This window comes from Dermacentor variabilis, chromosome 8 (assembly GCF_050947875.1).
Source record: "Dermacentor variabilis isolate Ectoservices chromosome 8, ASM5094787v1, whole genome shotgun sequence".
Taxonomy (NCBI): Eukaryota; Metazoa; Arthropoda; class Arachnida; order Ixodida; family Ixodidae; genus Dermacentor; species Dermacentor variabilis.
The window spans coordinates 94330452-94343701 of record NC_134575.1 but is presented as its reverse complement, the minus strand read 5'-3'; the positions used below and the strand labels follow the sequence as shown (position 1 = coordinate 94343701).

At 47.1% G+C, this 13250-nt stretch overlaps 1 protein-coding gene across 1 annotated transcript in view; it reads right to left on the bottom strand.

Moving 5' to 3' along the window:
- Nucleotides 1–1802: 1802 nt before the first annotated feature.
- The window catches only part of LOC142590416 (uncharacterized), a 45530-nt gene continuing 34082 nt past the window's right edge, over nt 1803–13250 (bottom strand). Inside the window, exons 2-4 of the mRNA XM_075702513.1 lie at nt 10336–10678; nt 2526–2699; nt 1803–2227 (exon numbers count right to left, since the gene is read on the bottom strand). Of these exons, the coding sequence (XP_075558628.1) occupies nt 2018–2227; nt 2526–2699; nt 10336–10638 (687 nt within the window). The 5' untranslated portion in view covers nt 10639–10678 and the 3' untranslated portion in view covers nt 1803–2017. The remainder of the gene's footprint in view (nt 2228–2525; nt 2700–10335; nt 10679–13250) is intronic.

Genomic DNA, 13250 nt, shown 5'->3' with positions numbered 1-13250 from the left:
AACTGATATCCTTTTGGATCTTTTTGTTACTCGCGCACTGACCGACTGACCGGCTCTCCTAAAGCCACAAAAACATGCTGCCAATGACACCCCTGAATGCTCCTTAACCTTTCGCTTCCCCAACACCGCGCCCCCCCCCCCCCTCTGTGACTCTTTATCTTGTTCGTTTTTTTTCGGTATCTCCCCTTTTTTCTTTCTCTCCTTTTCTTTCTTTCCTTTTCTCTCCGAAATCCAACTCTGCCGCTCTATTCCGCTCGTCTTGGGGAACCCCTCTCACAGACGTCAGGCGAGAGCGCTCATTCTCTTTGAAGTCTCTCCCTTTAGAACCAGCCGCCACCGACAACAACCGCGCATGACGTCACTGCACTAACCCTTTAAAGCTAACATGCCGAGGATGACGAGGCCGCCTTTGACGAAGATAGGTCCTCCTATCGAAACGTTGGCCAGGCTTTTTGAGGCACCCTGTTTATAACCTTTATACCACAGTGTGCTATTCCATCTGTCAGCCCATTCCTTGATTTTGGATAACTATGGCTGAAAAGTTAGTGTCTCAGTATAGCCGCGATGTCACTGCTCGAGCCCAAAAAGCGCGCCAACTTGCTCCCCATCGCCTTTGTTCTTCTCAGGACAAGCAGAAATGTATTGATGACATTCGTCACCGGGACGCCGATTATGTGCCGGGGGATCTTGTCCTTGTCCTGTGATCTCCCGCCCACCACTTCGGCCTCTCGAAAAAACTGATGTTCCGCTACTTCGGTCCTTACCGGGTCCTCTTCAGGTGACCGACGTAACCTACGAAATCTCTCCGAAACCTTTACAAGCATTGTAACGATTTTACTTAGTCATAAATTTATACCTCCAATTTGTTCGATTGAGGTGCTTCAATGGATGCAGTTTATAAAGATGCGATATTACTTTTCGATGCTGACTAACGGATTTGTAAACTTCGTACTTCTATTTTTATACAGATTTACCGATTTGTGACAATCCTTGTCAATACTGCCATGGTCTAAACCAAATTATTGCTCCAATCACTGTGATTTAACTTTCTTCTTTAAATGCAGCCATTCTCATTCAGATCAGTTGAGCGGTTTACTCCCTATTCATGCGTCTTACATGTATCAATGCAGCCGGTATGGAAGTTAGACTCGAGCTAAAGCTTACTCCTAATGCATCGCACCTGTTCTATAAGAAATCCACTAAACATAACGCTGACTGACGTAGTAGTTCTGCGGAAACCCGCAAGGCGGAGAGAAGTAATGAATAAAGGGAAAATCAGACATCCACCCACTCATTCGTAGCGATTCGCCCTGCCATATGCTAGCCGCCTGGTGAGCTCAGATGGTAGAGCGGCTACCCCGGAAAGGCGGTGGTCCCGGGTTCGAGTCCGGGACCAGGACGAATTTTTCTTCAACTATGAGGCTTTTCTTTCGAGGAGCCGTTGGGTTTCCTTTGTAGCAATTGCTACGAACGGGTGGATGTCTGATTTTCTCTTTATTCTTAACGCTGACTATACGCAAGCCCGCGGCCGCAGTGGTGCCCAAATATTACAAAAACTATGTAGAAACAAAACCCACCGGAAGCTTTGCAATAGCTGTTATCTCGGCGAGACATCTGATCTGGAATGCCGACGGGCTGTCTGGCGAGCTGTCTAGCAAAATCGTCAATTCGTTGCCAGTCGAGCAAGTAGTAGGTGATCTTCAAGATAAGGCTGATACATAAGCGCGCTCGTTTCCGAGTACCACGGTAAGGCAACAGTTTCAGGGGGTGCTTCATTTTATTGTGTTTTCATTAGTTGTACGTCATGGCATATAAGCGCTTTTATTTCAAGACATTAATGTCTGGTGGTGCCGAAAACGGGAACTGAGCGCATGTCCAGAATTCATGGGTATGCTATCTCTATTGCTCCCTCTACAGCTCTCTTTCTTTTTCTATCCCCCTACTCCTTGCGCCCATGCAAGACAGCCAACCGGAGTTACCCCTCGTTAGCCTCCTTGCCTTTCTTTGCATCCTTTCTCTATCTCTCTTCAGGCGGAGCCAGATCGAGAAGGCAAATTCTGCTCTCATTATTCCTGTTCTCGTCCTCAACACTGGTGTTGTCCTCTTTCATCTCTTCTGGAGCACTTCCTTCGCGGTGACTCATTAAACATTCATAAGAACTTCGAACTTTGTGTACAACAAAGTCGTATCCTTTTCCTTTGCCGTTGTCAGAGAAGATCTTCTCAATCTGTAAAGAAATAATTGGGGCATTATAGACAAGTGCGGACGTCTTACGCATGATGTCTTACACATGATGAAGTCTGTTCTTATATCAGTCGCAATTTCCCTTAACCACTCAAGTAACCGACTCCTCATGATAGGTATGGGTGCTTGGAATGCACATTGTCTCTTTTAGTTGCTATTAAGCTAGGTGCAGTGTTTTCGGAGAAATTGAAGGTTCTGATTTCGCTCACTCTAGCTCGACCTTCAAGATCTTCGCGTAATTCTTGATTGGAGAAGTGTTTCGCGAGCACAGCACTACTTACCGTCTTGGCTATTGTACTAACTTCTTCGGGAAGCGGAAGCTTAAGTTGTTCAAGTAGAGCCACTACCCACGTCTGGCAGTTGTTTTCTACAACATGATACTTTTCGATGACGCTTAAGGCATGAAAGGCATTCGAGACATCCTCGAAACTGCGTTTGTGGACTCCTAGACAAACCTGCAAGAAAAAGTGCTTGATGAGTGTATGGTATATCATTCATAATGAAAGGAAGACCCAAACAAAGAGTTATGTGTTCATCGACCGTCGTTTATGAGACGTGAGATGAGGATGGTCGCATGGGTGCAATGAAGAAGTCGCAGTTCTCCGGAAGGGCGAAGCATTGATTAGGATAGAAAATTATGAAACCGCTATGCGAAGTAAGGATAGTTTTATCGGTGGTGTCCCACTAAATTTAGAAGCATGATATCGTGCTCGCTCAGGCATACATGAACACATCTCACTCGACTCCTCACCCCGTTCCCAGTGAAGGGCAGCAAACTGGGCACCTATCGGCCGGTTAACCTCCCTAGCTTTCTCATCTCTTTTATCTCTTTCTCTCTCTGTTCAACGTCAATACAGCATCCACAAAGCTATCAGCCATCGGCGAGCCTAAACACCTCTACCCGTCGCAGATAGCTTTCAAGATAGGGCTCACCCGGCCGCGCTCAACCACAGCATAGGCAACCACCGTCAGCGCAGAAAGCCCCCTTCCCATATTGCACATAGCCTTGTGGGTGACGAAAGATGGCACGATTCATACCTTGCGAGTACGAGATCAAGTCACTATCCTCGGCTGACCGTCGCATGCTTTCCTCGTACCCACAGCATACAGCGCTCGACCAGGATGTTATCGTACTTTGACTTTATGCGGAACATCACGGTGGTGGCGAAAATGCACTTGGAATGTCAATATAATTGCTATCGCAATAAATCTTTAGGTTTACGTCATAGAGTGACGCGTGAGAACCGATGTACCTGGACGTCTTTATACGCCTGAACACAGTGGTATCTACCGCATGTTACCATGATTGTGCAGGCATGCGCGAATGCGAAAGCCCCCCGCTTATTAGCGGGTGGCCTGTGGTAGCGTTGTTTTTGTTGATGTTATTTAGGTCGGCTGTTTGTGGTGAAGCAGGTAGGCTACGAGTGAAGGCACTAACACGCGGAATCTTTTATTTCTCGGTTAGGCAGAATGCGGCACAGCATTAGCGTTGGCAATGCGAAGCTTCCTAAAACGTATTTTCTCTTAGTACCGTTATTTACGTTCTGCTCACGGCACAGGGTGATTTTTTCCTGAAGCTTAAAAGTATGATATCTCGAGTTACCTAACAAGGTATCGCGCGATGGTGGGGCGTGTGCAACGGCCTTAAGATATCAGTAAGCAAGGCAACGTATCAAAAATACGCCCTTAAAAGGTCGGTATGTTAAAATGGCGCCTTGGGCTGCCTCTGAAAATCATTCGTTTACTGCGAATGCAGCAGATGCGGCAGCAGGAATACGAAGGACGTGCAAAATTGAATTATAAGAACATTGAAAAACAGAAGCGCGAAAACAACATCGGGCTCCAAGAGCAGGACACAAAAGTGACGACAAATACTGCAGATATGATGATGATGACGATAAAAAGTTTATTTATTGCTAGAGACACTAAGCCCTTTTTCCAGGCAGTTTTCATGGCACAGATCCAGAGCAAGCTGGATGTTTGCCCCGAGATACTGTTGATCTTCTTAAATGAAGAGTGAGAGAGGAGAGAGGGGGACGGCATGAAGCGAAAGCGAATAGGCGTAGGAATTATAAGGCAGGATGAAGCTAGCTTCAGAAAGTCAGAAGCAGGGTCAAAAGTGAATCACATGTCAAGGAAAGTAAGTGGAGAGTGAATAATATTTTGAAATGCTCGAAGAAATGGTGCGACTTTCAAAAACGCTATTTTTTCTCTGTATGAGTGTGTGCCTTTAATTGGCGCATGCTGCGGAAATATCCCAAAGATAAAATTTAAAGGATATCCATTAGATTCCGTTTTTTGACTAATTTCTAAGAGCTTGAGGATTTGTATGGGACATCCCTAGGACATCCAGCATCTCCTGAGCAGTACATCATAGGGATGTCCTGCTTAGAGGACGTCAGTGGAGAGAGGACGTCACTGTGTTTCCAGAGGATTTCACTGTGTTGTCTGGGTTCGTTCTTCTGTTGGTGAAAAATCTGAAAAGTTGGCTGATCTGAAAGACAGCGCCCATCGCTCTAGCCTGGCTATACATAGTATACCTGAAACTGTAAAGGAAATTCCAGGTGAGCTAAAAATAATGTAATTAAGGAATTGTTGAAAAAAATGAAAGGGCCAACCATGCGTCCACTCTAAACAAGAAAAGATTCGGGCATGTGGGGGTTGAAATGAAATAATGGTTGAATCTTTCATAATTATTGATGTGTTAATCGTCGTAAGAGCGAGAGAGAGAAGGAAGAACAGGGAAAGGCAGGGAGGTTAACCAGATTGGTCGATCCGGTTTGGTACCCTATGCTGAGGAGAGGGGAGGGGGAGGTAAAGTGATAGCAAAGTAGAAATAAGGAATGAAATGAGCATAGACATACAATCACAGTCAAATACTGTTCCCGCAAACGATCACCCCACAGCACAGTACCACTTTCAGCACTATCAACACCTGTTCAGGATACAGCCGCTTGTCCGATTCTGTTGCCCTTTCAATTGCCGTAACGTGATTAATGCAGCGTATGAGTGTTTTAGCTAAGTAGAGCTCAGCTTTGAAATATGAGCGCACGCGTAAAGCGGACGAACCCAACTTAGTCTTGTTCGCTGTATTCTAGACAAACAGTGTTTTTCGCTGTAAGCTTAGGTAATATTTTAACAATATTGTGTCGTAGTAGTGTAAGTGAATAATACAGTGGAAAATCTGGAATGACGAAACTAAAGTTTTATTGGGGGAACTTGTGCGCACAAAAGCAAGTTACACTGAAAGCACAGCGATAGTGGCGAACACGGTAAGCGGTCGTCGGAATCTGATCTGCCGGTCAAGCGCGTCGGTTTTTGTACACGCGTCATTGAAGGGTCCAGAGATGGTGCTCGCATGTCTTCCAGAAACTTCTACACAATTCGCGTCGCACGTGCAATCATAATACACAGGCTTCCGTGACAACAGAACCATCGATAACTTTCGAGAAACTTCCAATACATGTGGGCGCGTCCTGCACTGAGCCATAACATTTGTTAAACGGTAAAAAGCGCTCACCCGTAAAAGACAAACAAGTCCACGTCTCAATATTTACATACCGATTTTAAAAGAATTTATTTAAATGCAAGAGCTTTAACGCAAAAGTTGCAGAGCCGACAGATAAATATCAAAACAATTTCTTTTTGTGCTAATAGCTGCTGTGGTGTTAATTTTTTCAGGCGGCCGTCAAAGCGCGCATGGTTAACGAGCGAAGCTCTAACGTGTGGCCTCGGTGTTTATCACTGGGTCAATCCCGACGGTTTCTTGAATGATGGCTTGGTACGCTGCCGGATCCTCAGTACGCAGTTGCTGCTTGGGCTCGGCTGCACGAGTCTGTTCTTGTGTCTGGGCTACAGCATGGGAACTGCGTAGACAATATCGTTCCCAGTTCTCCTTGCGGCGTTGCTAATCGAAAGCTGCCGGCTCCCAAGGAGTACGTACGACGCGTGGCCTACCCATTTCGGAGCCAGAGAGAAACTAGTGCGGGCGCGCTCGGCCCCAGAGGTGAATCTCCGCAACGGTGCCATTGGCTGTTTTTAAGCAGACGCTCTTTCAACGCTAGCGCCAAGGTCCCCTTCAGTTACGGCCCTTGTAGGAGCTCGATACTTTGGTAAAATGACAGCGCGCTCCATTGTTTACGTTGTCACGGCAATAGGAACAGCAGCCGTGTGGCCGCTCCGCTTCCTTTCCGCCCTACCCCATGCCACTCGCACATTTACTTTGGCTTTCTTTTTGCGTGTTCGCGGAGCGTATGTTTTTTATCGCGCGCACCCGCTATGCCAGACACTGGCATTGCGTGAAGTGGTGCGTGGCGCGCCATAGGTTCTTTATGCGTTTGCACGCACGCGGTCTTGTACAAACTTTGAATATGCCAGCATATGCCAGAACATATATAATTTCCACTTCCAAGACAACATATCGTCGGCCTCGTTTTATCGACATCCGTTTCCGAAAACAAATATTTTTGCGTAATTTGGCATGATACGCGCTCAGAAAATGAACAAAAGTCAACAATGCATGACATGTACATGACTACTAAACAACAGAAAGGTTCACAGACAGTGAAATAACAAGAAAGAATAAAACTCAAGAAAACGCGAAGGCCGTTTCATGTAACACATATAAAAAATAAATTTATATAATGCCCTACAGACTAAAGTGTGGAAGAGCTTCTGATATGTGCACTGAGAGCTTCTGATATACTCACTGAGATATTGCACAAAACTGGACGACCTGTATGGGATAGTCATGACAACTAAAGAAAAGGAAAATTCACTGGAATGGCAAGAACAATGACATGTAAAATACCTGAAAAATGGAATAAAATGCTATGATTCTTTTATTGACAGCCATACCAAAAAGAAACTTATATACCCGCAGAAAAGTGTATTAAATTCGTGACATGTTTATTACTACTCAACAAAATGGAAAAGACATGGAAGAACAAAGATAACATTGCAACAAAACCGAAATACACATTATCACATTATTTTGCACTTGGCCACATCTTGAGTAATGCCGGCAAGGGCGAGCAGGATGTAGTCAGCTTTTGCATTAGCACATAGTACACATTCGCAGGAAGGCCCATTCCTCAGCCAAAGACAAGGTGAAATAAGCCAACACGCCGTCTTTTCTTTCACCACGAATGCAAGCTTAGCAGTAAAATTACGTCACTTAACGAGAGTGAACTGCTTGGCTAGTTGGTTATCGGACAGAATAAACGAGTTTTGCGCCAAAACCACACACACGAGAAGCGCCGGTGTTGTCTTCTTCCTTGTGCGTGTAGTTCTGGCGCAAAACTTGTTTATTATGTCACTTAAGGCACTATGTCATACCTACTGGGCACTCCATTGTGTAATATATACGAACTGCAAAAATCTGCATATAGGACACTCGCAATGCTCATGCTTTCAAGAGAAAAAAAGCGTATTGTGTCTAAACATGAAGGTTGGTCGCGCGGCTTTGCCATCGGGAATTACTGAGATAATACGCAAACACGAACTCTAAGTTTTCACATGTTAGTACTTTTGTACAACGATGCCACACAGAAAAAGCACGGAGAGCTGTATGGATAGCTGGGAGAGTGACTGAAGTTGCAGAATGAGACTTCGCGCAGAAAAACACAAGTCACAGACCAGGTGATAATGAGGAGGAGCATGTATTTGTCAGCTTTCTCTACTGGTAAGAGGAAAGTGTAGCACAGTCAAGGCGCAACGATGTCCGGAAACTCATGGAGCACACACATGCACAGGGCCGTCTTCGTGCACATCAGCTTTCTGATGGCCTTGACTGTGCGCGCTCACCTCTTGTCTTTAGGCAGCCGGGAGAACCTTGCAGGGCTTCTTTTTGGGTATTCGTGGACCCATGCACGATGCACGAGCGATGCGAGTCGTGAAACGGGTGAAACATCGCGGAGCACAACCACACAGCTATCGAGGACCACGAGACTGACGAAACTGCCCACGCCAGTCCGCGTATTTAGAATTGCTAGTAGGTACAGCGGGGCGTGGCACTCGCGGAGACGCTGGACGTGTGCGCGCACGCGCGAGTGCGAGCGAGTGCGAGAAAGGAAATGTTGGGAATTTTGCTCCTTGAATATATGACTCTGCCTATGAACTACGGGGGAGTTTCTTAGCGCGTGTTGTATGTGTTGACCCCCAGGTAGGTCTGCAGAAGTCACGGGGCATGGTAGTCCTGAAGTTAGCGTCGCAAGTTGGGAGCTGGACGAAATTGTATTCATTAAATCGTGTCTTTTACTATTTGAAACAGCGTGCCATTAATTCGCATGATCGGCGGCGCCTCCAGGACACCAAAGCGTCAACGGGGACACCAAAGCTAGAACCCGGACTGGTCCGTGAGTTGGGGCTCGCCGAGGCCTTCGCTTGCTAAGAGTGTAAGGATCGGCTGTCCGCGATAGGGGATCGCCAATCTTTTATGCGAATACCCACTGGCACGCTTCGGCCTCTGCGGCCCGAACCCACGGGCCGCCCTGCTTCCAGCTTTGATCCTCCGCTACCCCTTGGGTGCCCTGGATATCCTGCGCTGCTTGCTTTATTGTAACCTCAAGTGTTCTCCTGACGCCTCCGTTTCCCGGTTAAATGTGCTCTCCTGGAGAAATGCTTGTAAAAATGCAATATATCGTCACGGCGACAAAAGCGACCGGCGACTTATGCAACACCAGTCAGAACTTTGCCCCTTCAGACACCGCGATCACCAAACAAAGCGTCCGTGCCCATTGCTTCTCCCCGCTGGCAGCCAGCGGCGGAGCGTAAACAAACTCGACCGCACTCCACGATGCCGGCATGCCTATGGGACAAACGCATACAGCACGCTCTAAGAAACCTCTTCCGTCGAGAGCAAGTTCGAGCAAAGTGGAGTCGAAGAAGTTCGAGAGCAAGTTTAGGACTGCGCAAAAAGCGATAGAATGAAAAATATTAGGTGTAGCGTTAGGAGACGGTAAGCAGCAGCTGCAGCAGCCGCAGCTGCTGCTGCTTCTGCCGGCGGCAGCGTCGGCGCTGGGAAAGTCACAGGAAAAGGCAAAGGAAGCTTTGCTTTAAACAAAATGTAGTGCCCTCCAAGACGTGCATTGTGGCGACGATGGCTACGAGGCGTCGCCATAGTAGCGCACATCGTTTGCATGGAAAGAAAGCGCTGCGTCAGCGGAGGTCTGTCTGCGGTGGTTGCTGTCAACCGCGCCCACGCGTCACGCACGAGTTGCCTTTCGCGATCGCTTGCTTAGCGACGTAGACGTGCCGGACTGTGCTCCGTTTGCAACGTGCCCCACGAAGGAGATTGTCCATCGCCGGAATTGAGGGAGCGGAGCCACTAGGAATTCCCAAAGATTTCGCGAAGCAATCGAGACTACAGAAGCGTGCTGCTTGTTTCTTTGTTTGCTATCTGCTGATCACTTATGCTAAGCATGGGAGATTGGTCAATATTCAGGCGGAATGAGAAGAAGGCGTTTAGCACCAACTATAAGACAACTGAATTATTTGTGGATAGAATCCAAGCAATAAAGGAAAACATAAAGTGGTAGGAATCTAATAAGTAAATTGCTTTAAAACATGTATAAATTATTCATTACCTTGGCAAGCATGGCTATCACACTGTGATAGAGAGGATGCTCCAAGAGAAAGAAAAAGAAGGAAGTTAAAAATTCACTCGAATAAGGGTGAACACTACTTATAATCTGTTTTTCTTTGCATATGGGAATCCACTAGTGACAGAGGAAAAAATATCATTGTCTCATCAAGGAACCAATCGTCGAGCAGTGGGAGGTTCGGCTGACCAGCCCAGACCCTGTGGACAGGACGTCGCCCACCTAGGGCGAAGACATCACCTGATCCCTGCCTACCACTTCTCTTCGTTTATAAAGTTGATTACTATTCCTGTCTCATCTTCTGAACAGAATGAACAGAGCATCATACAGCAAGATCTAAGAAAGCAGTTCTTTTTGAGGCACTGGTGCACCCGTGATTGAGTATGCCAACTTTGAACACACAAGTCCAAATTTTCGAAGTGTGTACATTATTGCGGACAGCTTTATATACACTGCCCTTGTGTGCCATTCTTATAACGAACGCACTTACCTTGTCACGCGGAAGCTTTACTCTCGCAACAGGTCTCATATAAGGCGTGAGATTGCCCTGCACTTCCAGGGCTTCGATTTCGAAGGATTTACCGTCGTCGAACTCGCAGTAGATTACCCAGTGCATAAGACGATGCGTTATCGCAGTTGCAGAGCTGCCCGAGGAAAAGTATGACTTGTACTGTGAGCAGCGGCCTCCGACAGGTGTAAATCCCATAGACATCTTACAGTTAGGCTTGTCATCAAGCTTCAAAATGGCAGCAGCGCGGTGTGGACCGCATCCAGGCGTACAGGAATCTGTCATTTCGTCGGCCAAGTACTCCTTATCTGGTTTTGCCGAAATACTGAAAATTAAGCAGATGTACAGAATCGGTGATAATGTTTTTCATTCATGGTCTAGTAGTATACTATCAGAGTAACTTGGTGACGATTATTTTCCATTCATGGGCACCAGCATTTACTGCCATTTTTCAAGTTCGTATAAAACAAGTATGCAAAATGCTGGCAACGCTGTTTTGCTCACACGCGAATGAAAAAGTAAATCTAGTCAGTTTCTGTTGACATACCTACATTTTATTTATCGCACATCTTTCTTTTCAATTATATTCTGCACGAGCGATTTTAAAGCAAAGCTTTGTATGCATATTTTGCCAAGTTTCGCGTGACTGGCTGCCTCGTCACTGGCGCCTTCTGGGTTAGTCGCGATCTATATATAGTCGTTAGTCGCGATATATATATATATATATATATATATATATATATATATATATATATATATATATATATATATATATATATATATATATATATATATATATATATATATATATATACTGTATTTCAAGGAAATGTTCAGCAGACCCTGTACATAGGTGGTTGAAGAAACGATGGGGCACATTTACGAAGACTGAAACGTTAAACCACGAATCATGCAATTTTGATAAGTGAGCTCAATCGTTCCGTGATTATATATATATATATATATATTGTTACGTGTGGAAAGACACAGCTTAAAGAGGCTATATAGAAGTTATTTACACTGGAGCCAGATCGCCAGGCCGACACTCGCTCGCGCCAAAGGCACCGACCCCCTTCGTCGTCGTTCTCGCAGCGGCTCGTCCCTTCAGCATCGCTCGATGATATCGTAATACTACCCCCCGGCGGCAAAAACGCCGTCACGGTGCTGTTAAATATCCAAGGCGCGTGGAGAGTTGTAGGGTTTGAGTCGGCCGATGTGGACAATGTCACTGGTTGTCACAGCAGAGGACGTAGTGGGAGTGGCTAGAGCGATTTCGTAGGTGACATCGGTTACTTGGCGAAGCACGCGATATGGGCCTGTGTAGCAGGAAAGCAGTTTTTCACAAAGCCCAACTTTACGTGATGGTGACCAAAGCAACACGAGGCTGCCGGGCACAAAATGGACATCACGGTGACGGAGGTCGTAGCGTTGCTTTTGTTTGCCTTGAGAGACTTGTAGACGAGTGCGCGCAAGTTGGCGAGCATGGTCAGCATGGGCGATAGCATCACGGGCATAAGCGCTAGTTGAAGCTGTGGTGGACGGAAGCACAGTGTCCAGTGGTAGCGTCGGTTCACGGCCATACAAGAGGTGAAAAGGCGAAAAGCCGGCAGTTTCGAGACGGGAAGAGATACGCAAATGTAATGTAAGGTAGAGCCTGGTCCCAGTCACGGTGGTCGTCTAAAACGTATTTGGATAGCATGTCTGTAAGGGTGCGGTTGAAACGGTCAGTGAGCCCGTTCGTTTGAGGGTGGTAGGAGGTGGTAACTTTATGCTGTATTGAGCAGGCACGCATGATGTCGTCAATGACTTTGGCTAAGAACGTACGGCCACGGTCTGTTAGCAATTGACGCGGGGTACCATGAATCAAAATGATATCATGCAGGAGGAAGTCCGCAACATCAGTTGCGCAACTGGTCGGAAGAGCGCTGGTTACGGCATAGCGGGTCGCGTAGTCCACCGCGACTGCAACCCACTTGTTTCTTGATGTAGATTCTGGAAATTGGCCGAGAAGGTCTAAGCCGACACGATGAAAGGGCTCGGCGGGGATGTCGAGCGGCTGCAGGTAACCAGCGGGCAGCTGGCAAGGCTTCTTGCGTCGTTGGCAAAGTTCGCAAGCGGCGACGTAACGTCGTACGGAACGGGCAAGGCCCTGCCAGATAAAACGGCGACGTACACGGTCATAGGTTCGAGATACGCCGAGTTGTCCTGCCGTTGGTGCGTCGTGAAGCGCTTGTGGAACGGTTGAGCGGAGGTGCTTAGGTATGACAAGTACGAACTCAGAGCCGTCCGGATGAAGGTTACGACGGTACAGAGTACCGTCGCGGAGGACGAAGAGGCGTAGAGTGGCGTCGGCTGGAAGTGTTCAAAATGGTCGATGAGTGCTCTGATGTAGGCGTCACGACATTGTCGTCGGCGAAATGAAGCAGCTGCGACACAGAGAATACACAAGCAGCACTGGTAATATTGGAGGATTCAGGGTCGTCAACAGGGTAATGCGACAAGCTGTCAGCGTCTTGGTGCAGGCGGCCAGACTTGTAGACCACGGAATATGAAAATTCTTGCAGCCTCAAAGCCCATCGACCAAGCCGGCCTTTAGGATCCTTTAGCGATGATAGCCAGCAGAGAGCATGATGGTCAGTGACTACGGAAAAAGGGCGACCGTAAAGGAAAGGACGGAACTTCACAACCACCCAGACTACAGCAAGGCATTCTCGTTCCGTAATGGAATAGTTGCGCTCCGATGGTGTGAGGAGGCGGCTCGCATAAGCAATAACACGATCTTGGCCACGCTGACGCTGGGCTAAGACGGCACCTACGCCATGACCGCTGGCATCTGTACGCAATTCTGTAGGGGCATCAGGGTCGAAGTGGGCGAGAATGGGTGGTGAGGAAAGAAG